Genomic DNA, 25,839 nt, shown 5'->3' on the forward strand with positions numbered 1-25,839 from the left:
ACACATTGATTTGGACCCCATTTACCAACCTGAAAAAAAGAACCACCCACCTTAACAGCCTAAGACAAATAAACAGAAAGCAGGACTTACAAGCTGAATGTATACATTGATAAATAAAAGCTTATTATGCATATCGAACAGTTGCAGTGCACGTGGAAGCCACTCAGCCAGGTTATCTGTGCTGGCTCCCTCCAAGAACAGCACACCTGGTCCAACTCCCATAATATTCCCTACAATTCTAAACATTTTTCTGTTCACATTATTATTCAGTTCTCTTTTCAAGGTCTCTTTCATAGGCTCAGGCACTGCATGCCAGATCCTAACCACACAATGCATAAAATGCAAAGAAGGTTCATGAGACTGATTCTCACACAAAAAGTTGAATAGTCTGGCATGCAGTGCATTACATTTTGGAAGAACAAGGGCTGATCTCATTGAAAAACAACCAATTTTTAAGCATAATTTTAAAAAAAATTTGATAGATTCAATACTAAAAAGCTGCTTTCCCTGATGGAGAAATTAGGGACTACAGTCTTAGATTAAAGGAGTCTGTTATTTAAGACGGAGATGAAGAAGAATTTTGCACTCCAGGGCACACTGGTCATTGAAGATATTCCACTCACAGACTGATGGAATTTTGAACATGATGGATAATGGTGATAGTTAGTCATTAATGCATTAATGAGTGGAGAAGGTTTTGAGAACCAAATGCCCATCATCTTCTCCAAGTGCTCCCTATGTTCTTATGTTATATTGTTCATTTTAGATGTTTGTTCATTTTAGAGAGACAGAGAGAGAAAGGATGGACAGACTGACAGTGGTGGGGAGAGAGAGCGAGAGAGAGAGCAAGAGTGAGAGCGAGACACACACAGATGGCCAGAGAGACAGATAAGCATTTATTTGTCATTTTTACCATATACAACTGATATAGTAAAAACGATACAGCGTTCCACCAGGACTGAGGGTGCTACGTGGATAGCACATGCTACCTAATCGTACATGGCGTAAACATGCATAAGAAGTGCAAAACACGCAAATTACAGGGTAATAGAAGAATGATAAATAGACATTTTTCTAGCAGCAATACATGTCCATTATTTATCATTCTCCTATTACACTGTAACTTGCATGTGTTGCACTTTTTAAAAATATAATGCAGTTTTTGCAGCATATCCCATAGCTGGGATACAAAGTCATTATTTGATTAAAACTGCCACAAATTCTAAACCCTTCAAATCATAACACTTTCACTGTACAAATCTCACAACTCTCAGGGAATTGCTTCTGAGAAAACAGCTTTGCCCGATTGTCACAACACCTTTTTCTTTAAAAAAGACATTCAGGTTGAACACATTGTGCTGCTTTATGTCAAATCTATGTACTTTAAAGATCTGAAAATTAACCACATTTGTGTTTGATAGGAGTAGCTTGAAAACATAAGACCATAAGGCATTCAGCCCATTGAGTCTGCTCCACCATTCAATCAGAGCAGATAAGTTTCTCAACCCCCTTCTCCCCATAACCCTTGATCATCTTGACAACCGAGAACTTATCTCAGTTTTAAATATACTCGAAGACCTGGTCCCCACAGCCTTCTGTGGCAGTGAATTCCATTGATTCACCACTCTCTGGTTGAAGGAGTGCCTCCTTATCACCATTCTAAAAGATCTCCCCTTTACTCTAAGGCTGTGCCCTCAGGTCCTAGTCTCTCCTACCATTGGAAACGTCTTTCCAACATCCACTCTGTCTAGGCCATTCAGTATTCTGTAAGTTTCAATTAGATCCCCCCATAATCTTCTAAACTCCATCAAGTATAGACCCAGAAACGTTTCTCATACGTTAAGCTTTTCATACTGAGATCCTTCTTATGACCCCCCTCCAGAACCAGTACATCCTTCTTGAGATACGGGGCCCAAAACGTATGCCTTAAATTAAACCTAAAATAAACTGCATTCTATTGAATAATCAGTTGCTTGGGAAACGATTTCTTAAATAAAAAGACACGAAACTACATGCAAGGGACAGGTGCTTCTCTTTGAAAGTAAATAATATATAGGGCAGGGAAGTTGGGTTAGTCCAGTGACAATTCTTCCTCGTAAATTTACTGCACAATGGGTGGGCTCAATCGTAAACTAAATTCCAGGTGCCCTTGGATTGATAGGGATTGCACATTGCTGGCTGTGGTTTATGTGTAACATCCAGATGTTCATAAATGCACCCTCTTACATTTCGTCTTGAATAAGAGAAGTGGTTTATTTCAGGGAATGAAGCACTACCGGGTTACAACCCAGCTGGAAGCCTGAATATGAGTGTGCAGCTTGGCTGGGTTTGCCTGCAGCTAAAACCCTTTAGTGAAGAGGGAGAGAGGGAGGGAAAAAAACTTCCCCAATCCTTCACTTCTAAAAATGCCGACTTTCGGGCTTCAAATTCCGACGCTTCATTGGGAGCCCCGGTCCCCGCCGACTCTCCCCACACCCTCACCTGAAATATGAAGGCCCCCCAGGCCGCTTCCATTTCACCTCCGGACAGGGAGCAGACGGGGAGAGGAGGCCACAACAAAGCTGCGGAAAACACAGCACTGGGACCAACATGGCGACCGCCGCCACTTCCTGTCACCTTTCACCTCCCCCCCCCACCCCCCCGCGCGAATCTGGGAGCAACCATGTGCCGCGGAGTTTGGGGGTGCAGGGGGGTGTCCGGGACAATGGGAAGAGCTACATGTTGCAACTTGGGATCCACAGACAGCTCGCTCTGCGTTAGACCCCACTGAGAGCAAATATGGTCACACGCAAACCCCCTCAGGAAGGGAGCCCAATGTAGGTTTACAAGAATGATAATAGTATTAAAAACCAAAGAAATAAATTGTTTGGGGGGGGGGGGGGGAGAAAAACCCAGAAAGTCTGGCAGCAGCAGTGGAGAGAAATCAGAGTTAACGTTTAGGGGCTACCGTTGAAAATGTGTTGCTGGTTAAAGCACAGCAGGTCAGGCAGCATCCAAGGAATAGGAAATTCGACGTTTCGGGCATAAGCCCTTCATCAGGAATGACCAGGCAGGTTAAGATAAAAGGTAGGGAGGAGGGACTAGGGGGAGGGGCGATAGAGATGTGATAGGTGGAAGGAGGTCAAGGTGAGAGTGATAGGCCGGAGTGGGGTGGGGGCGGAGAGGTCAGGAAGAGGATTGCAGGTTAGGAGGGCGGTGCTGAGTTGAGGGAACCGACTGAGACAAGGTAGGGGGAGGGGAAATGAGGAAACTGGAGAAATCTGAGTTCATCCCTAGTGTTTGGAGGGTTCCCAGGCGGAAGATGAGGCGTTCTTCCTCCAACCGTCGTGTTGTTATGTTTTGCCAGTGGAGGAGTCCAAGGACCTGCATGTCCTCGGTGGAGTGGGAGGGAGAGTTGAAGTGTTGAGCCACGGGGTGGTTGGGTTGGTTGGTCCGGGCGTCCCAGAGGTGTTCTCTGAAGCGTTCCGCAAGTAAGCGGCCCGTCTCCCCAATGTAGAGGAGGCCACATCGGGTGCAGCGGATGCAATAGATGATGTGTGTGGAGGTACAGGTGAACTTGTGGCGGATATGGAAGGATCCCTTGGGGCCTTGGAGGGATGTGAGGGAGGAGGTGTGGGCGCAAGTTTTACATTTCCTGCGGTTGCAGGGGAAGGTGCCGGGAGTGGAGGTTGGGTTGGTGGGGGGTGTGGACCTGACGAGGGAGTCACGAAGGGAGTGGTCTTTGCGGAACGCTGATAGGGGAGGGGAGGGAAATATATCCCTGGTGGTGGGGTCCGTTTGGAGGTGGCGGAAATGATGGCGGATGATACGCTGTATACGGAGGTTGGTGGGGTAGTTGGTGAGAACCGGTGGGGTTCTGTCTTGGTGGCGGTTGGAGGGGCGGGGCTCAAGGGCGGAGGAGCGGGAAGTGGAGGAGATGCGGTGGAGGGCATCGTCGATCACGTTTGGGGGGAATCTGCGGTCCTTGAAGAAGGGGCTACCACCAGTGTTCAAGGGTCACTGGACCCCATCAGACTTGCTGAGTTTTCCCAGCAGTTTCTGTTTTTATTCACCTCGTGTCCAGTTCTGAAGAAGCGTCACTGACCCCGAGACATTATCTCTACCAACAGATGCAAGCAGACCTGCTGAGTTTACCGAACAATTTCTGTTTTTGTTTCTTGAATAATACCAGGACTTCAGGGATTTAAGTTATGAGGAAAGATTATGCAAATTAGACCTTGATCCTCCAGAATTTGGAAGGTTAAAGGATGATCTAATTGAGGTCTTCAGGATAATAACAGCAAAAGACAGAGGACATAAATTATTTCCACTTGTTGAAGATACTATTACCAGGGGCATTGTCTAAGGAGTAGAGCCAGGCTATTCAGAAGAGATGGGAGAAAGTAATTCTACGTGCAAAGAGTAATGGAGGTTTGGAACACTCTTCCTCAAACTGTAGTCGATGCTAATTCAATTGTTAAATTTAAATCCGACATAGACATTTTTATTAAGCAAGGATATCAACGGATATGGCCCAAAGCAGGCATATGGAGTTAGGCCACAGATCAACCATGACCTCATTGAAAGTCAGAGCAGACTCGAGGGGCTGAATGGCATGCACCAGTTCCTAAATGTTAACTGTCTTTCTCTCTCCTCAGACACTACTAGACTTGCTGAGTTTCTCCAACATTTTCTGTTTCCGTATCCGTTGACTGTAGTCCCTAGCTCTAAACGCTGCTGCCTTAATTTGAAATAAAGAAAAACGGTGGGAGGGTCTCAGCAGGTTGGGTTTGTTTTTTACAGAATCTTCCGTTTTTGTGAAAATTTCAGTCTTGTTTGAGGCATTCATGAGGACATTGGATAACTGTGTCTATTTAAGTAATGTGTGGGATAACTTGGGAAACTCCGTAATAATGCTCAGTAAAAGGGCCAAAGGACGTCTGCACCACAACATTTCTGTGATTTTCAGTATCTGCAGTATTCGACTATTTAAGGCAACTCGAACCAACACCTGTCCTACTCCTGCCCCCGTTCCACACAATTCTACAGCTTCGTCGAACAGTGTGGAGCTGGAAAAGCACAGCAGGTCAGGTAGCTGAGGAGGGGAGTTGAAAATGTGTTGCTAGTTAAAGCACAGCAGGTCAGGCAGCATCCAAGGAATAGGAAATTCGACGTTTCGGGCATAAGCCCTTCATCAGGATGAAGGGCTTATGCCCGAAACGTCGAATTTCCTATTCCCTGGATGCTGCCTGACCTGCTGTGCTTTAACCAGCAACACATTTTCAACTGTGATCTCCAGCATCTGCAGACCTCATTTTTTACCCGAAGATTTTAGCTGAGGAGGGGAATCGACATTTCGGGAATAAGCCCATCATCGGGAAATCTTCCTTTACTTGAAAATATTCTATCCAATTACTTTTCACTTAAAAAGCTGCCCAGCCCCTATCTTCCCGCAGTAAAGCATTCCAAACATCTGTGAATTAATTTCATTCTGTCCTCTCTCCCTACTTTCAGGACGTGGCAAGTTCAAATTGAACCCACCTTCTACTCCCCTAAGAAAACACATGCTCAAAATGCAGGAGAATGAAAAAACAGAACTCTTGAAATTCATAAACACCTTACTTCTTTTTATTAACACAGCAAAGTATTAAAAGAACTAAGACACCTGGAGAACTGGTCAGGCACCTTGATCAGCGACCTGAAACATTAACTCTCTTTCTCTCAATAAATGTTACCTGACTATTTTACAGCAGTTTTTATTCTTATTTCACATTTCCAGCATTCACTATATTTTGTCTTACAGCATAGAAAGAGCTCCTTCAGACCATCATGTCTGTACCAATCCTCAAGCAAAAGGTAAAAAAATGAGGTCTGCAGATGCTGGAGATCACAGTTGAAAATGTGTTGCTGGTTAAAGCACAGCAGGTCAGGCAGCATCCAAGGAATAGGAAATTCGACGTTTCGGGCATAAGCCCTTCATCAGGACCAATCCTCAAGCACCTACCTGGTCTAGTCGCAGCACACGGCTCATAATCTTGTATCAAGAATGTCGTGATGCTGGAAAAGCACAGCAGGTCAAGTAGCATCCAAGAAGCAGGAGAATCGACATTTTGGGTATAAGCCTTTCATGAGGAGATGCCCGAAATGTTGATTCTCCTGTTCCTTGAAAGCTGCCTGACCTGCTGTGCTTTTCCAGAATCACACTCTCAACTCTGATCTCCAGCGTCTGCAGTTCTCAATTTCTCCATAAGGGATCGCTTCAAGGGATCATCCAACTATCACCCTTACAGGCAGGGAGTTTCAGACACCCACCACAATGAATGAAAGAAATTCTTTCTCAAATCCTCTCTAAACTTCTTGCTCTTTATCTTTCTAGTTACCAATCTCTCTTTTAAGGGGAAAAGTTTCGCCCTGTCTACTCCTATCTATGCCCCTCATAATTTTGTACACCTCAATTAGATCCCCCTCAGCTTTCTCTGCTTTGGAGGAAAACAAGGGCCAAAAGTGTGGTGCTGGGAAAGCACAGCAGGTCTGGCAGCATTCAAGAAGCAGGATAATAGACGTTTTGGACAAAAGCTCATCAGGAAATTCCCGAAACGTCGATTGTCCTGCTCCCCTGTACGCTGCCTGACCTGCTGTGCTTTTCCAGCACCACACTCTCGACTCTGATCTCCAGCATCTGCAGTCATCACTTTTCTGAGGAAAAAAACCCCAACCTATCTAGTCTTTCTTCATAGCTGAAACACACTAGCCCAGGCAACATCCTGGCGAATCTCCTCTGTACCCTCGCTAGTGCGATTGCATCCTTTCTATCGTGCAGTGACCACAATGTCTAAGAGAATGAGAAAACTGTGCTTTTTTTTATGGCCAGGACTCCTCAAAACGAACAGCCCAAAAAAAACACTTTTGAAGTCTGATCATTGCTATAATATATGAAATATGGCATATATGAATATGGATAAAATCCAATGTCACTGTTCAGCATCTCCAAAACAAGTTAGAGATATGCCCAATATTCTGCAACCCCTCCCAACGCAAATTTCCCACTTGCATACAAGAATATTTGACGGAATTTAAGGAATATCTCCATGTTTTACTGACATTTACTGATTGCACAATGTTAACTCTTATTTCTCTCCACCTGTGGCGCCCTTCCAACAATTTCTGATTTTGTTTAATATTTGAAAGATGTTGTTCCTTTGAGGCGAATATGATGGTGTTAGCTGTTATGAGTGTTTGGTCCAATACGTACAAAGATGACAACTTGGCCGATCTGAACCTGGTTCTGCTGCAAATAGCTCAGGCCAGGTTACTGCGTCTGGTTTATGCACGAGTATTTTGTCCTGAGGGCACGATGCAGAAACTATGGCAAGCAGTTAAATAGAAAATGGTTGGCTTCTTCAGAATACCGTTAGTCTACAGTCCAAGTTTCGCATTCATTGCATAGGCAAATTTGTTGCTGAGGTTGGTAAACTTATTCACTGCTGACAGGTGATCATTGATTGAAACATTGAGCTTTCCTATCTCTGCTGGTCAACCAAAGTTGTTGCAAATATTGAACACATCCACGCTACTTCATACACCTATGAACCGTCGGCTATGTGTTGACTCACGTTTAAGTTTAATGCTGACACCCCAATGATCTAACAAATAAAAGGTAATGTCGCTATAGTCTAAACCGATTACTGGTCTCTCGTTAGACAGAGATAATTGGTGGTGGTTTAAACCGAAGGCCAGCAGGCTTCAGACGAGGGGAAGAGGTTGAGGAGTGTCCTTCATAGTAACCGCAGCTATGCCACCGTAGACCCTGTAATCAAATGGAGCCTAATCTCCACTTCAGCAGTTATCACTCAACTTGCCCCCACACTCCTACAATGTTCTGCCATGCCATTTTCAGTAGTTGAATCTTTCTCTTTTGGCAGATATCAAAGAAAACAAAACAAAAAAAAACTAGTTTTTCACTTTTCTCCACGGTTGCTCACAGCTTTGCCCAAAATTGATCTTTAATTATTGGCACTCCGAGTGAATCCTGAAATGTTGGACCTTCAATTAGAACCTCACCTTTCTCCATTTCTACCAAAACTATTGCTGATTGTCAAACTGTTGTGGAGTGCCTCAAACCACCTAATGAGGGTAGCTTGTACAAATTGTATATTGCTGTTTTCGTTGTTGTGGTTCTGTTCGCCGAGCTGGGAGTTTTTGTTGCAAACGTTTCGTCCCCTTTCTAGGTGACATCCTCAGTGCTTGGGAGGCTCATGTGAAGCGCTTTTGTGATGTTTCCTCCATTTTATAAAATGCTGGAGGAAACATCACAGAAGCGCTTCACAGGAGGCTCCCAAGCACTGAGGATGTCACCTAGAAAGGAGACGAAACATTTGCAACAAAAACTCCCAGCTCGGCGAACAGAACCACAACAACGAGCATCCGAGCTACAAATCTCCCAAACTTTGAATTGCTGTTTTCCTTTGCTACTGCATAAATTGAGGTTAAAGTAAATTCAACATTAGTGTGAAGTTCAAGTCTGAGTGGTATTTCTCTATGCACAAAAAATAGGTGAGCTCATTCAACTTAAAAATTGAGGAGATAAACATTTGCATGCCCATTATCTATATTGTACACTTGTCTGGCTGGACTGTTTAATGACTGTTCCATCTGGTGGCAGGTAGCATGTAAATATAATGATTGGGACAGTGAATTTTAAATGACTTCAATAATTGATTTTTTTCCCCCAAAACTCCACTTGGGTATGGAGGCATAATGTATAGAAAAAAACTCAAAAACGTATTGCTTTAATTTCTGGTTATAATTACTGAGTAAATATCTACAATACATTCATATATACCTTTACATGCAGTTGCCCATTAAACTCTCAAAGCTCGGCTTTTCCTGGCAAAGCCAATCATAGAAAAAAGAACCTAAGGATTGGAGGCCCTACACATGAAGTTTCCACATTTGTATCGCAAGAACTATTGTTGATAATCAATTCTTAATGCAACTGCATTTTAAAAATCAAAGTCCTAGGTGCTAATTTTGCATTTGGCATCAAGACAATGTCAGAGTACAATGCTAACAACAAGTAGGAAACACCGACACTTGATGCTACATTCAAGTTTGTGTATTGCAGCACTGGTTCGTGTTAGTTAGCACAATGGAAAAGTTCAAGAATTTTGTGTTTCAAAATTGAAGTGCAATCGTTCTTTATGTTCTGCGAAACCGGCTACTTGCTTTAGCTTTTATTAATTCAGTTTAATAGATATTAATTTGTAACAATCTGAAAATATGGATATTCAAGTATTATTTGCATAACAGCACAAACAGCTATGTAAGCAATTTGGCATTCACCATTACTTCAGTTTTCAGGTTATCGGCTGCATAAGATGCTTGCGGAAGTTTCTCGTATGAATGGGTATGAGAAAACATTTTGTACACACCTTACTGGTATTATTGATCAACTTAGAACAAGATGTAAGCGTTTTTTAAAAAATAAATAGCCTATGAACAAACTGAACATTAACTTTTCTAAAAATCTCAAATTTGATATGTTATTTTCATGAATATTCATCTGCTGTCAAGAAATATTGCAATAGTTCACGATCACCCATTACAAAAGCCAGGTGTTAAAAACAGGACCCTTGCCAACATTTCCAAAGGTTATACGCATTCTGGGATTTGTAGTTGAAGTCTCTTTTATTAGCAGCTTTGAGCCTGGAAAATCCCACAACACATTTTAACACAGGCAGTGGCAGATGGAAAATACTATCACATTCAAAAATTGGTTAAAATAGAGCTGAAATGTTACCAACATTTCACTGCCAAAAATGTTGAGTTTACAGAGCATGCTAGAAGAGCCACAAGAGCCTCTAGGAAAATGTCCTGTGTATCCCCACTCTGCTTCCCGAGTCAAATTCTTGAGCAAATGCCTTTCAAAGTATACTATATGTTGGCTTCCCTCTATTCTCCTCGTTTAAAAAAAACCTGAAACTTGTTAACCTGCTTCTTCAGAACCTTAACTATGTTATGATTTTCTCATTGCATTCACTGATTTCAATTCAGTCAAAATATTTTATTCATTCACATCTAACTTAATTGGGCACTTTGATTAGTCTAGTTTATTAGTTTGATTTGAAAAGTTAAAATTATATCAGCAAATCAGAGTGACAGAATACCTGGTACTGAATTTTTATGCACATGTACATTCAGTATACATTGTTAATAGTTACTGAATTGGCTCCTGAAACGCATGCAGAATACATATTAAAGCAATATTCAATTTATATGCAGAGTAATACTTTACCATGAAAAGGATTTTCATTTACTGGCCAAGATCAAATTGGGAAACCAAATATCATTTAACCCACCTTTTAGTTAATCCGATTTCATATAAATAAACATAGCAGATAATGGGCAAGGGGCGGGGAAGAGTAGGAGGTGGAAAAGAAAACGTTCCTCGTTATAGAAAAAAATTCAAAAACTCGGCATCAGATAGTCACTCAAATTCAACAGGAAATTCAACTTTTCCTATCCAGGATAGTTGCAATACAAAATACTTGAGGTGAATATCCTAACTAGCTTTCTCGTAAATGCATGTAACTACGGAAGGTAGTAGTGAAATGTTATGCTGAAATTAAAGTACAAGGCAGGATGAGATGCATATGCAAGACAAAGTATAGAAGGCAGACTGAATATTGTGTTTGATACATAAGGATCCTTGGGATTTGCTTTCACTTACCTGTGACTTAAACACTATAGAACAGGACACAAGGTTCACTTATGCAAATGACTCGGCTGCTGCTGTTACGAGAAGAATAAACCTGAAAACATGGTAGCTAGGTTATAATGAGCATTCAGATTCAATTGATAAACTTTCAATCAAATAGCCATTTTTATATAGGACCTTGATCAGATGGGCCGAGGAGCAGAAGACAATTTAATTTAGGGAAGTATTAGGTAAGTTTTGGTAAGAAATCAAGGCAGGATATATACAGTAGTGTCCCAGGGAATGTCACCAGAGAAGTCCATACTTTAAAAGGTGGAGTCACAGGTACACAAGACAGATAAGGCAGCTTTTGGTGTGCATTGATAACAGGGCTTCAGACACCTATATTGTTGCCATACACGACATTGCTTAGGCAACTTTTGGAAGTATTCAATTTTGGTCTCCCTGCTTTAGGTAGTTTGCTGTTAAATATGAGTTCAGAAGATATACAAGAATGTTGCCGGGATTAGAGATTTCAGTTACAGGAAGAGTCTGGGGCTATTTTTCCTGCAGCAGCAGCTAAAGGATGACAGAGGTTTATAAGATCACATGGGCCATGGAGCAGGTGAATAGCCAAGGTCTTTTGCGCAGGGAAAAGGAAACCAAAACTAGATAGTATTGGTTTAAAGTGAAACTTGAAACACCAATGGTGCAACGTTTTCAGTGATGTGAATACAATGAATTGCCAGAGAAATTGGAAGTGGCTGGTACAACATAGAAGTAATCAAGATTGGTACATAAATGGGAAGAACTTAGAGGGATATGGGCCAAATAGAGCTCGATTAATTTAGGATATCTGATCAGAGTGGAAAAGTCGGTCATGGTCAATTGAACAGCATGTGTTTCCATGCTGTTCAATTGACCATGACATTAAAATGTCTATTATTTTTATGCTGAACAATTCATTTTGGTCAAGATTTACAAAATAATCTGTACATTGCATGTCACAGGCACATATGGCTATACTTAATTTTGTTGGTTCCATGATAGCATTTCAGTGAAAGCTCACATTTAATGACTTCACTACAAAGTAGTGACGTACTTCAGAAAGTATTGATACAATGAAAAAATATTCTCAGTCGTGCTTATGAGTTAACTATTTACATACTAGCATAATATAACGTTGGACTCACTTAAAAGGACAAATCAAGTGGTAATGGAAATCATCACACTTCCCAAAGAACACTGCCTGTTTGAACAATTTCCAACTTGCAGTGTGATAATGGCCAGATGATATGTAATGCTGGATGGACGAATATTGGCCAAGACACAGATAAACCTCCAGCTCTTTAAGCAAGTGCCACCATGTACTTTACATATACGAAGGAGAAATAACATTCATTTTAATGTTATGTAAAAGCTAATACTTCAATGGAACATTTCTATGAAAACATTAGAATGTTAGCCTTGACCTGTGCGCTCCAGTCCTGGGGGACTATGAACCCACATTCTTAAGAGTTTACAGTGTTACCAAAACCATATCCAACATCCAGAGAACTAAGTGTGCTCATTCCTCCCTCTTCCAATCTTGTCTTTGAATAGTTTCAGCTTGAGTTCAGAAAACCATATTGGTTTGGAGACAACTGCTACGTGTTAACAATTGACTGTGTGTATGGGTTTATTTTTAAAACCATACAGACTACCAAGAATAATAGTAATACCCAGATTTGCAAGTAACAAAAGTTGCTGTATTGTGTATGCTGTAAACACTCAGCAAGTTGGGCTTCATCTGTGAAAGACAAATCTATTAACCTAGTCAGACTTGGAAGAAAATTTAGTTCATCTTTAACTGAATGGGGGCAATGGACAAGGAACACTTGGGAAACAGAAGTGATCAAGGAAATGTACATGGTAAACAATAATACAAGTACCTCCCAATCAAAAGAAGCCTTCGCAATCTCATTGTTGAGATCAATATCTTCCCAGATGGTTGCAAAATACCCACTTGGAAATGAAGGAAAAAAAGTTAGTGGATGAGGGAATTTAAAAGATGGCATCAATGGGAGGTCATGTATCAGTAAACATAGTTAACCTCGACTACCCAATCTTTTGTTTGGTCATAGTTCTGAGATCACAAACAGCAAATATTTTAAATGAAACTTATATTGCTGTTTCATCTGGTGATTCTAGTCTCGATCATTCGACTGCAGTTCACCTGAAATGGGTATTTAAGGAAAGCTTACTTTCATAAAAACTAATCTTAGATGATCAGAAATCTTACCCAAAACAAAGCATAATTTTCCTTCCTTCTTTTATCCCAACTTCACTTGTAAATATTTAAAACAAAACTGATATCTGTTCATGATTCAGAGGGAATCAAGATGTTGTGAATTTACTGATCATTCCCTGCTCAACCTATTCTTTAGCCAAAACTTCAATTTTTCCCCCCACTATTTTCAGTAATCCATTCAGCTTTTTACAAAAATTGTAAACATTTGAGCTTTAGTCTTGCTATCTTAGCAAAGCCAATTTTCAACATAACCATGAATCAAGCAACTGGATCAAATGCAGCATGTACAATTTCACAGTTGCAGTCTTAACATCGAGACTTCTGAAGATGATTTCAATATATGAAAACTACAGGACAAATTTCAAAACCTTGTCAGCAAGTGTATCAAGTGTCTGCAAATTTAGATTGTGGAAGCCTTTGTACTTGCTTTTTTCTCAAAATGGTGTGCTTTGAAAAGGAAATCTCAATTAAACCACAAATTAACATTTGATTACTTAATTTGATCAAGCTGCTGAAATGAAAGATTTACATGGCTCACATTACAATTCAAAATATAGTTCAAGTTTGTTTGTTCAGTGGAATCAAAAATGCAGGCTTCCAGTGTATGGAGTCTAGGTCCGATTGAGACCAGAACACGACTTAGTCCCCTAGTGTTGATAAGTATCAGCTACCTACATGAAACTGACAGTATGCAATAACAAAACTTTATTTAATTTGCACTAAGTGACGAACCCCAGTAAAGTTTAAAAATCCACAATTACACTAATGACCAAGTCACTATACGTTAATTCCCATGGCATTTCATGGCACAACTAATCAACTCCAATGATCACACCATGATCTAAGCTAGTGTGAATGCAGTACACACAGCAGGAATTGTGCATTTGATTTTGCGTTGTCTTTGACAAAGTGCAGTTTTCTAAATTTGCATCTCCCAGGTAGGCAGCACCACTGAACTTCATTGCCTTCCACAGTGATCACCTGCAATGCTGGCATGCAGCATCGGATTTTTGCAACCTCCCCAGAAGTAGCTTCAATGACTCACTGACCTCCAATCCTGATCAACTGCCAAACTCTTATCAACCCCACTGTAACCAACAATTCTTACAAAGCCTACCAGTGACATTCAAGGAGTGCTAGGATTTTGTCTGATGGAGCAGTGTCAAAGCACACATACAAAATTCAACTTGAGCTTCTAGTCTAATAATTCTGCATTGAAGTATTTCAAATATTTCCCACAAACAACATTTTATTTTGAAGAGCAAACAAACAGTAGCCAATTGTATTTGAATATGCAATCCACTTCATATCAGTGCCATCATACATTATAGTATTTTGTGATGGCATCTACTAATTAGAACAAAAGTCATGTTAACAAAATCAATGTCTACACCTACATATTTGGTCCAAATAAATTTGATCATTTACCAAACCATATTTCATGGAGCCAGAGGCTATATTGCAGTTACCTGCAACTGTTTAAACTAGTGTTTTTTTTTAAAAAAGGGATGACTTCCTCCATTCTTGGAGTTTGGGAACCTTTGAAGCTGAAGTAATTTGCAAACATGAGAGCAGAGAACATGTATTCAAAGCTTTTTTTTTTATTGCTAAGGTTTGGAAGTCTATTGTTTGAACACACCCCATTACTGGATCACTGTAACTGCTCTAACAAATTAAATTCTTCTAACATTGTTGCATAAAAGCATGGAGATATCCAGCACATTATCAGTGTACAGAATTGTATACAGAATGTGTTTCTTGGAACACGTAGCTTTTGCGAGAATTGGAGGAATAGTCACTGAAATGGAAGAGCAAAGTTTGATTACAAAATTTTTTATCAAATGATAATACGAATGAAATATTTCAACTATACAGGTTAATGATGAAATCAAAGATGGATTCAGCTGCTTCACCACGCAACCCCTAGTTAAGAGTTCAGTAATTTGTTTTACTGCAGGAACACAGATGTGATTTTCATCACAGAAAGCACTTACCTTATTTTATAATTGATGCTATTATTTACAAAAAAAAAGGTAGCACAAAATGAAACCCCCTGTATACAAATTAAGTTCTGATGTAAAACCTGAAGACCAGATCTGCACTTGGGCATGGTTTGTATAAATGATTCCTTTGGCAAAACCAATGTCTCTGGTGCCCAAAAGAATCATATCACTACTGACAATTGCAAATTTGAACACTGACTCAGATTTAAAATTCAACTTTCAAAAAGTAAGTTATTGCAGAATTTGATGGTAAAATCCAAACCTAATCCAAGGTCCATGATAAGCTTAAATATTTACTGCCTCCATCACTGGCATACCATGACTAGCCTATTCATTCCTAATGAAGGGCTTTTGCCCGAAACGTCGATTTTCCTGCTCCTCAGATGCTGCCTGATCTGCTGTACTTTTCCAGCACCACTCTAATCGAGACTCGCTACAAGAGACAATGCAGCAACCCACTCCACCCCTTCCAAATCTACGGCTGAACCACCTGCAATGACAAAAGCAGCAGATGCATGGATACATTATCACTAACAAGATTCCATTCAACACACCAGACGTCATTCAATTAATTTCGGCACAATGCAGGAATAGTTTAAGTCTTGAAACTTGGTCCCTAACACAATGGTGTGCCTAGACCACGTGGAATGCAAAAGTTTGATGCAGCACTCAGCAGCTCCTTCAAGAGTAATAAACATTAGCCTAACCAGACAACCACAATCAAGTTAAAAATTCCAAGTCATTAATAATAGTATACAAATGCAACTCAATATTAAACTGGCTTCTAGAATTCTGTACTCTCAAGGTTAACATTTGATTAACTCCAACATTCCACAGTTTGTCCATTTAGGAAACTTCATTATAATTTGCTACAAGTTAGTATTGCCCAACCCAGCTACAATGCTCACACCACTTGAACAGTTTTGAACTTGGAGAAATCAATTTATTAAAATAGTTTCAAATCAGATGTTCTTCTCATGACGATTAAGGCACATATTTCAGACTCACTTTGGAAAAAGGCACTCCAAAATTACAATGAGAATAAAATAGGTTTCAACTGGTCTCAAACATAGCGATACATCAGATTTTCCAGGCACCTTATGTCAATGTCATTGCCACAATTTTTCCTATTAATGGAATAACAGGATGTGTTAATAATGAACATTCACTCCCCTTCTAGAACGGATCCTAAAGAGTCAAGAAATCTAACAATGCTGATGTAAAAATCAAAATTTAAACTGTTACACAAGTTAAATTCCAAAATTAATCTCAGGGTTCAGACAGTGTTCATGTCATCAGAACCAAGTGATAACGTATCAGGCTAACACAATACTACTATCCATTCTGGATGCATGTGCTCGATTTCTGGCAACGAACTGTGATAAATCACTCAAGTTGCAGTAATCACATCACAATTGTTAAATCCTTCAGTGTTGACGACATCACGCAACTATATGGAGCATAATGGCCATCACCATCCATGTCACCTGTAAAGAAAAAAGTCCCAAAACAGAATAAAATGACAGCACATCATATATTGAAGTGCCCGCACTGGAACAACTCAAAAGGCACAATTTTTTCATTGACGTTAGCTATAAATCTCAAGATTATTGCCTTGTGATTATTAGTTGGACATTTATGGAACAAACTTGGGCCCACCCCCTCTGCATTTGTGCATCCCATTCCAAGAAATGTACTAAAGGATAAAATGGCATAGCATTCATGGCCGCTCACTCATTTGGGATCCCATAAGTCAGAAAAAATTTATTCCATCCGGGAAAGTTAGAACTGGAAGTACCGTTAAATCTCAAAATTATCAAGTCACTAGCATTTTAACATATTACAATTTAATGTATTCTCTTCAACTGTTACTTATAAAAGCCAGAACACTATTTTAACTGTTGTTCATGTTCTGCATTCCCCCCAACTGAACACTAATTATAGGTCAGAGGGCAATCTTGTTTTGCACAAGGTTAGGTTGCTAATTTTGCATAAAATACAGATGGCCACAATGAGAGAGAAAACCAAGAATCCATTCCAATACTTTCATCTACATGATCACTAACGGCCATCATGAGAATGTATGGACACCGTTCCTTAAAATCCTCAAATAGAGACTTCCCTTCCACAACTGGCAAGGTTAATCAAACTACAATCCATTCCCCATGACTATATTGGGATCAAAGACAAGAACTGCAGCAAATTAAAGGCATATCAAAAACAAAATACTGTGGGTAAATAGTTTGAAAAGACTTTTTAGTTTGATCTGAAAGCATTGTTACACATACATCCCAAAAACATCCACAATTTTGTCAATGTGGTTGTCGGAGCTTTCTTCTCCCAGTGATTTTAATACTGCCTCAAAAGGTGACACCAAAAACAAACTTGGAAGCACAAGTTTAACACCATCCATTAAAACATTACGACCATAAGCCCTTGCTGCTTGCATTGCTTTTAGATGCATTAGTCATTAGTTGTGCAAGGGCGCAAGTGCTAGTTTATTAAAACAGGCAGCACTTGCAAGGCCAAAACAACTGTGTCAGCTACACATGACCAAATGAAAAAGGTTAAAATTCACATGCACTATCCTTCAAACCAGAAAGTGTCCCAGAAAGAAACCCAGCTATAGCATACAGGTGATAGGATAAAACCAATCACTCATGTGATTTATTAGGTAACTTGTCCACAATTACAATTGCAGAGAAAGTGTGCCTGCTCTATGCACCTTACAAGCACCCTTACTTGAGGGGGAAGGGAGATGGCATTTCTAGGCTGCAACCCCAACCATCAATAAATGATTCTTAAATGACTTTGTGAATCAAACTATAAAAGCCAACCATCACTGGAAATCAAACTGAAATCTATTTTTGGATACCAACCAACAGCCTGGGTGTACTCAGGCATATTGTTGTAGTTATAAGTGCTGTATAGTGTATCACAGGAAGAAATAAATCAGATTCTGTTCACTTACCAGGATATTCAGGCTACAAACTCTGTTGTGCAAATCATGACAAAGGTGGCAGAAATCAGCGTCTAAATATATTTAGTTAGTAACAGCAAGGAAAGACCGAAGTGCTGAGCAGAGGTGGTGGACATGGCCATTGCAAATAAGAATGTGCCATACTGCAATATTTGATATGGGAAATATGTAGGTCAACGCTCAAGGACAGAAAATACTCCACTGCAAATCAAGTGTGGAAAACAAAACAGCAAAGAGTTTGTTTATCCTTTATTAAAATTCACAACATTCTTTGTCTTACTTTAGGCATTACACTCATCAGGTTACGTGTTATCTAACGTCTTCGGGAGTGTTGGACAAAATAGAATTGACTGCACTGTCAAACATATAAAAATATCAAATGGTATTAACCACAAAACGTCTCTACACTAAGTGGGTGCTTTAGGAGCAATTAGTGACAACATGCTCTGCTTCCTTATTAAATTATGCCCACTTTTGGAGCACAAAACTAAAAAAAAATCCAAATAAATCCTAAAACTGTCATCCCCAGCTTTTGTTCTGGAAATGTGATAAAGGCTTCAAAAAAAATTGATAAAGTTCTGTCACATTCTACTATCCTTGAGATAAAACATTTTTCTCTTAATTGGCTAAAATTTACTTGTAGAATTAAACACTTTCTAAATAATCTAAATATCTGGATAATTCAGCCAAATAGGTTTTAATTAGATTCTGTTACTCAATTGGGAAGCTCCTGGCAGATGCCAGCAATGCAAACTTAAAAAGATAGCCACAGAAAACCCTGTTCAGTTGCTAATAAAAAATGATGGAAAGTTGCATAAGCAACGTGGCAATGCAACTTGCAAATGAATGGGAATATATAAAATGCATCTCATACAGCATTTTCTTGTGAACAGTTTTAGGATTACTTAAGACTCCTCAAAATTACACTAAAATAAAAGCCAACCAGCTGTTCACAAAATCACAAACTCAAACATACAATTAAAAAAGAATTTATTGTCAAAATGGAGATTAAACATTTAAGCTATGAATAGAAAGTAATGCTTTGGGCCAAAAATTAATCAAATTTATCTATTCCCTTAATTTTAGTATGCACAGCCAATTCAGACTTAAATTTTAACAAAATACCCCTTAATCATAGTTACAAAAAGTTACGATATCACCCTGCTTAAATTGTTACCAAATCCTGAATGCCGAATCCATCCAAGGAGATTGCTCCAGCGTACCTCTCTCGGTCCTGGTTCACTCCGTTTGCGAAAAAAAAGGCAAAAAAAAAAAAGCCAATCCCACGGGGTATCCATTGGACTCCAACTGACAAAAATGAAAGGCAAATTTTTTTTGGCATAACCAATTGTGGGTATGGGGTTGGGATTTTGGGGTTAGGTAGGGGGTGGGAAAGAAAACAAAAAAGAGAGAACAAAAAAACAAAAAAAATCCACAAATACACGGTTTGATTGGGGCAGGAATCCACTCCTACAGCTCCTGGTAATATGATCCCGCTCCATGAATCCATGTTATGATCCTCCCTATCCTATCCTCACAATGAATTGAATCCATAGATCCAGCTCCAAGGATTGGGATCCAATGAGCCCTCTCCAATCCAAACCTTTAATAACCAGCAAAACCAAAAAAGGAGGCAAATGTTAGATACAACAAACAACAATTTTATACAGGGTGGGACAGTTATAGCTCTCATCTCGCCAATATGTACAGACGCTTTGACAGATGAACAGCATAAACTGCATCCACACCCCCAAAGTCAATTTGAACATTGTTACATATTTTAAACAAGAAACTTTATTCCACAATACCATTAAAAAAATGACAACTTACTATTGTAGTTAAGTATTCACTAACCCAACATCATAGTAGTCCACTAATGGGCACACATGATAGAAGCCATACATTCAGCATACTTAACTACATTAAAGTATGTCCATAGATACTGCTTAGTTTATTTAGAATGTACATGAAAGAAGATGTTGGACTAGTGGATATCAATTCAAGCCCTGATAACATTACTACACACGCACGTAAGTTAGCACAAAATTTACTGGTGCAGTATTTACTTTCATTGACACCTTCATTTCCATGTGAATCTAGTAATTGAGTTGTACTGTACATGTAATTCACCACTTAACTGTTACAAACTAGAGATTGATGAATTTTTGATCCAGGTAATGAAATTGCGCTGAAAGACAGCCATTTTACTTTTTAATTCTTTCAATTTTAAGTTCTAATCAATAGGACTTCTGTTCAAAATGGTGAAAACCAATGCCAGACTAGTCACACAGAACATGCAAGCTCAGCAGTATTGATGCCGCACAGAACTTCGTAACCCGGCACAGTAACACCATAGCTCATGGATTATACAACCATTTGTACAAAAGAAGCACAACTTCAATACTGCCAAGTTTAATTGTGACAATAGCACTTGGAGTCATACCATTGCCTCCATAAATGATCAAGATTCCTCCTCCTCCTCCAATTAGACACGATTTGACATTCCTAATATGACTGAAATGAGCTCCACAATCCTTTAATCCAAAGAATGCTTAATCCATCCTCAGTTGTGATATGTCTATAGGAAAATACATGAAAAGGTAAGATAAGGTACAACACAAGGTTTTCACAAAAATGTTTCACAACAGTCCTATCTACATAGTCTCCTACAATTCTCACATTAGGATTTATTCAATTGAAAGGAAATCAACTATAAACATTAACAAATTACCGCAAGTTTACTGTTATTTCAAGTCATGTTGACACCATTTTGAAAGCTTCCCAGGCTCCAAACCTACTCTGTCTATACAATTATCAGACTTCAGTAATGACATGAGGGAATGTTAACAATGAAGAGAAGCAACCATTTTTATATGGATATCAATTTAAATTGTGTTCTAAACTTGAATAAAACAAGTTAACGTGGATTTAAAAATAAAGAATCCGTTCTATTTAGGGAAAAAGCGGTGGTGCACTACAAGGAATTCCATCAATGGATTTACAATCTAGCTACGCGAGCGTGATCTGCTATGACGGGGCGAGTAGCGGGGAGATCCTCTGCTTCGTCTGGGAGAGTAACTACGGCTTCTGCTGCGACTTCGGCTACGGCTTCTGGTTCGACTGCGGCTACGCGAACGAGATCTTCCATAGCTTGGACTTCTTGGACCATCAACTTTCACACGAATATATGCTGTTTCTCCCTATTGAATACGTGAAGAGAAATGTTCACTACTTTCAAACATTATTCAGGAAAGCCAGTGAATAAGGCTAGTACTTCGTTATTTTCTTTTCTGCTGAAAAGGTCCTTAGGTCATTCAACTGGACACTTTCACCATATATTACAATTCCAAAATTGCCAATAATAAAAAAGAAATTTAACTCTACTTCAGTATTGCATTTTCACCCAAACAATTAAAACTGGACTACATTTACCACCCTTCAGATTTTAGCCATCAATATAACCTAAGTTTGTATGAGCCATTCTTCTCAGAATTTCTTGACCACTGTCTTACCTGAAACTCCAAATGAATAGTTAAGTTATGGCTCTTAGTGATCATCTGCAAAGTTTTCAGAATTAGGTCACATACCTCGTGAGATCGAAATTTTGTGTTATCCAGTTTTCGCACTGCATAGGTCATATCTTCTTTGCGAACAAATTCCACGACACCAGTTCCATCACGGAAAACATCAGCGTAACATACATCACCTGCTTCCCGCATGTGATCTTTCAAATCCTGCCAGCTACCACTTGGAGGAAGCCCTGAAACAAGAAGTGTTATGAGATCTCTAGAATTGTTCAGAAAGCATGAAAAATCACAAATGCGCTGACTGTCTCACCTGAAACTACCACTCTGTATTCAGAGCGCCTCGACGGGGGGCCGTACCTTCCTCGAGGTGTCTGCCCACCGCCTCCACCACCGCCACCCCCTCTTCCAGTCCCTCGACCACTCCGTGGAAATTCAACACGCAAGCGGTAACCATCGTAATCGTAACCATCTCGACCGTATACAGCATCCTCGGCATCCCTGAAAGTACAAGAACGTTAGCAGACCACATGGTCTCTCGGATCACGTGTGGCACCCAATTTTAAATCAAATGGGGCTGGAGGAGGAGATAAATGTCCTAGCTATGGAAAATAGTAAATACAGTTCCGCCATGAAGTCGACTCTGGCACGGACTAAAACCAAATCGATAAATTTGAAGCAGAGGTATTTTGTAACAATATAGCCGTTAAGCTCACGAACAGGGTAACCACAGTAAAACACCGACAATGCGAACCTACTGTCCCCGGTGCACTGATTTACAGCTTGAACATTCCACGCCGTCGAAAAACAAAACACATGTGGCTGCGACCTCCAGTTTAAACTGGTCACAGTAAAAACCCGCCAAACAAAGGGTTTGCGTGGCGTACTTTCCTTCTGCAGCAAAATGGCGATCAGATACAGTTGCCGTCATTTACAAACAGCCAGTTTATACAAATACGAAAAGTACTCACTCGAAAACAAGTTCACGTCACAGAAATCTAACTGCGGTGCAAGGGAACCGCGGTGCTTCAATTAGGTCAATTTCTGCTCGTTCAGCAACCGTTCGATTCCAAACCAAAGAATACTACGTACACATTAAGAAAACTCGAGATTGAATTTTCTCTTCCCCAATAGTTAAAGTGGCAAATAATTACCGGAATGAAACAAACAAAACTGCAATTCCAATTCTCCCCACACCACCCCGCTGTAGTTTATAGTTGCACCTTTACGATCTTTTCCGTAGTTTTAAATATTTTGGGGGAGAAGTGAGAGATCGGTACAATTTTTAAAGTGGCCACATGGAGAATTACATTTGGTCGCAGCAAGAACAATCTCGCCCCAAAAACTAGAAAAAACGGCTCCAAATGCCCGTTGAAGAATAACGAAAGCAAAACATGCCCACAAGTTAAAAAGCTGCAAACAAAATATCCACGGGGGGGGGGGGGGGGGGGTAGTAGAGGGGGGGGGGGGGGTGAGGAAGAGAGGGGGGGGGAAGGAGGGGGGGGAAGGAGGGGGGGTGAGGAGAGAGGGGGGGTGAGGAGAGAGGGGGGGTGAGGAGAGAGGGGGGGTGAGGAGAGAGGGGGGGTGAGGAGAGAGGGGGGGTGAGGAGAGAGGGGGGGTGAGGAGAGAGGGGGGGTGAGGAGAGAGGGGGGGTGAGGAGAGAGGGGGGGTGAGGAGAGAGGGGGGGTGAGGAGAGAGGGGGGGTGAGGAGAGAGGGGGGGTGAGGAGAGAGGGGGGGTGAGGAGAGAGGGGGGGTGAGGAGAGAGGGGGGGTGAGGAGAGAGGGGGGGTGAGGAGAGAGGGGGGGTGAGGAGAGAGGGGGGGTGAGAGAGAGGGGGGGTGAGGAGAGAGGGGGGGTGAGGAGAGAGGGGGGGTGAGGAGAGAGGGGGGGTGAGGAGAGAGGGGGGGTGAGGAGAGAGGGGGGGTGAGGAGAGAGGGGGGGTGAGGAGAGAGGGGGGGTGAGGAGAGAGGGGGGGTGAGGAGAGAGGGGGGGTGAGGAGAGAGGGGGGGTGAGGAGAGAGGGGGGGTGAGGAGAGAGGGGGGGTGAGGAGAGAGGGGGGGTGAGGAGAGGGGGGGGTGAGGAGAGAGGGGGGTGAGGAGAGGGGGGGTGAGGGGGTGAGGAGAGGGGGGAAGGGGGGGTGAGGAGAGGGGGGGAAGGGGGGGTGAGGAGAGGGGGGGAAGGGGGGGTGAGGAGAGGGGGGGGAAGGGGGGGTGAGGAGAGGGGGGGAAGGGGGGGTGAGGAGAGGGGGGGGAAGGGGGGGTGAGGAGAGGGGGGGGAAGGGGGGGTGAGGAGAGGGGGGGGAAGGGGGGGTGAGGAGAGGGGGGGGGAAGGGGGGGTGAGGAGAGGGGGGGGAAGGGGGGGTGAGGAGAGGGGGGGGAAGGGGGGGTGAGGAGAGGGGGAGGGGGGGGGGGGGAGGGGGGGTGAGGGGGGGGGGGGGAGGGGGGGTGAGGGGGGGGGGAGGGGGGGGGGGTGGGGGGGGGGGGGAAGGGGAGGGGGGGGTGAGGGGGGGGAAGGGGAGGGGGGGGTGAGGGGGGGGGAAGGGGAGGGGGGGGTGAGGGGGGGGAAGGGGAGGGGGGGTGAGGGGGGGGAAGGGAAGGGGGGGTGAGGGGGGTGAGCAGAGGGAAGGGGAGAAAGGGGGAAGGGAGGTTGAGATGGGGAGACGGATGGGGGTGGGGAAGGCATCTGTCTGTCCGTCCCCGTCTTCAGTCTTTGCCTGTACCTCGGGTCTTCGAATTCCACGAAGGCAAACGGCGGGCCGCCGCGGCGGTTCTTCAGGTCGATGTCCCTGATGCTGCCATACTTGTAGAAGACGTCCTCGATGTCCTTGGTGCGGATGTCGGGCGGTAGATTGCCCACGTAGATCCGACAGTCGTTGTTGCCCGCCGGGCCCCGGATCACGCCGCTGTGATTCTGCATCCCGTTACCCTCCAGCCCGACGGTTGGCGAGACTCAAAGACGGTCACGGTGGGGATGAAAAAAATCAAAAACCGTTTGATTCGAGAGAGGGAGAAATTTAAACCAAAATAAACGTAGACAAACGGAGTGGTTATTTTAGGATAAAAAAATCGCAAACGTCGGAGGACGACGAAGGAAGTGGATTGGCGCGATTTTTTTTAAAGCACAACGGAGGCGCTCAACCTGCCAGGGGACACACAGACACAGCACACGCCACAGAAAGATCGATGCCGAATAAAATGCGAGTTGTGTGTGTTTTTTTTCTAAAAAGGCGCTGTGTATATGATTGGAAGGAATCTCCACAACTCTTGTCCGCCCCTTCCCGACACCAGATTAAAATGGCGCCCACCTCGCTCCACACAAACCAACGGCACCAAGTAGTACCGCGGCGACTGCGCATGCCCATACCTCCCGACAAAGAGTTCCACCAACCCCTTTCTTCACCTCTTTCCTCCGACGCAACAAGTCCTTTCCCCCTGAGTCTCCGCGTATAGCTACATCGTCGAACCGAGGGTCAACCGCGCTGTTCCCGCTCCTCTCTTCCCTTCTCTTTTCTCTCGCTTCTCCGCCCCAAAGCTCGAACCCGCACTTCTCCCTCCGCGTCGGATGATTCACATCAGCGGCGGAGGGACAAGGCGTCCTGGCCGGAAGCGATGAGGCGCTGACGTCACGGGATTTCGCGCGCACTTGGGATCTTCACCGTTTTCACCCTTTTCCACCTCCCCCCCACTCTATCACTACTCTTTCCCCCTTTCCTTCCCTCCCCCCACTCTATCCGCCCCCTTTGCACCACTCTATTCCCTCCCATCCCCCCACTCACGAACTTTTATTTTTGGGATTTCACACTGTCATGTATTACAGCTGCTGCTGTGTACCCAGCACTCAAGTTTTTGTTGAGTGATAAAGAGTGGAGCAAGAAGGGAAACAAAGCGTACAACTGTGGGTTTTAATTAAGCAACTACATTATCTTCTTTTCCCTGTGCGGTACCTTTTCGCTCATGAATATTCCTGCACACAGAATGAAATTCGAGTACAGTAAAATCTTTGGAAGAGGCATCACAGTGAGGTTAAAATCAAAATGTAGTTGTAATGAGGGATGATTTGAAGATATCGGTGTTGGACTGGAGTGTACAAATCCATTCTGATGAAGGACTAATGCCTGAAATGTCAATCTCTTTTCCAGCACCACACTTTCGACTCTGATCTCCAGCATCTGCAGTCCCCACTTTCTCCTTCTGACTGAATAAGGCTACATGAGAACATATAGAATGGGAAAAGACTATTATGCCTTATCTAGCCGGTTTCAGTGGTACAGACTGCTTGAGACACATGCATTAAGAGTCCATGCAGTAAGGTAATACTAATAATAATAAATATTTGTGATAGATTACTAGCTCAGGTCTTTCTTGCAA

The 25,839-nt window shown here is 42.1% G+C and overlaps 2 protein-coding genes across 6 annotated transcripts in view; both read right to left on the reverse strand.

Moving 5' to 3' along the window:
• LOC132830314 (vascular endothelial zinc finger 1-like) overlaps nucleotides 1-2,588 on the reverse strand; it is a 42,481-nt gene extending 39,893 nt beyond the window's left edge. For all 4 annotated transcript variants that reach the window (XM_060847912.1, XM_060847909.1, XM_060847911.1 and 1 more), the window contains exon 1: nucleotides 2,482-2,588. In XM_060847912.1, coding sequence (XP_060703895.1) covers nucleotides 2,482-2,514 — 33 coding nt within the window. In that variant the 5' untranslated portion in view covers nucleotides 2,515-2,588. The remainder of the gene's footprint in view (nucleotides 1-2,481) is intronic.
• Nucleotides 2,589-18,184: 15,596 nt separating this feature from the next.
• srsf1b (serine and arginine rich splicing factor 1b) lies at nucleotides 18,185-25,044 on the reverse strand. Of its 2 annotated transcripts, none has more exons than XM_060847732.1 (4): nucleotides 24,192-25,044; nucleotides 21,786-21,973; nucleotides 21,536-21,708; nucleotides 18,185-20,526 (listed from the first exon to the last, which is right to left on the reverse strand). In XM_060847732.1, the coding sequence occupies exons 1-4, from the start codon at nucleotides 24,386-24,388 to the stop codon at nucleotides 20,512-20,514; spliced, it is 573 nt and encodes a 190-aa protein (XP_060703715.1). In that variant the 5' UTR covers nucleotides 24,389-25,044; the 3' UTR covers nucleotides 18,185-20,511. The 2 variants fall into 2 exon arrangements, with proteins under 2 accessions (XP_060703715.1, XP_060703714.1); XM_060847731.1 differs by having other exon boundaries at nucleotides 18,185-21,148; nucleotides 24,192-25,037.
• Between the last annotated feature and the right edge of the window lie 795 nt (nucleotides 25,045-25,839).

The sequence above is a fragment of the Hemiscyllium ocellatum genome, chromosome 31 (genome assembly GCF_020745735.1).
Source record: "Hemiscyllium ocellatum isolate sHemOce1 chromosome 31, sHemOce1.pat.X.cur, whole genome shotgun sequence".
NCBI lineage: Eukaryota > Metazoa > Chordata > Chondrichthyes > Orectolobiformes > Hemiscylliidae > Hemiscyllium > Hemiscyllium ocellatum.

Coding starts and splice junctions, on each gene's coding strand:
- srsf1b (XM_060847731.1), bottom strand. CDS start 24,388: ATGCAGAATCACAGCGGCGTGATCCGGGGCCCGGCGGGCAACAACGAC. Junction 21,974..24,191: donor GTGGAATTCGAAGACCCGAG/GTACAGGCAAAG, acceptor TTGTACTTTCAG/GGATGCCGAGGATGCTGTAT. Junction 21,709..21,785: donor ATACAGAGTGGTAGTTTCAG/GTGAGACAGTCA, acceptor TTCTTGTTTCAG/GGCTTCCTCCAAGTGGTAGC.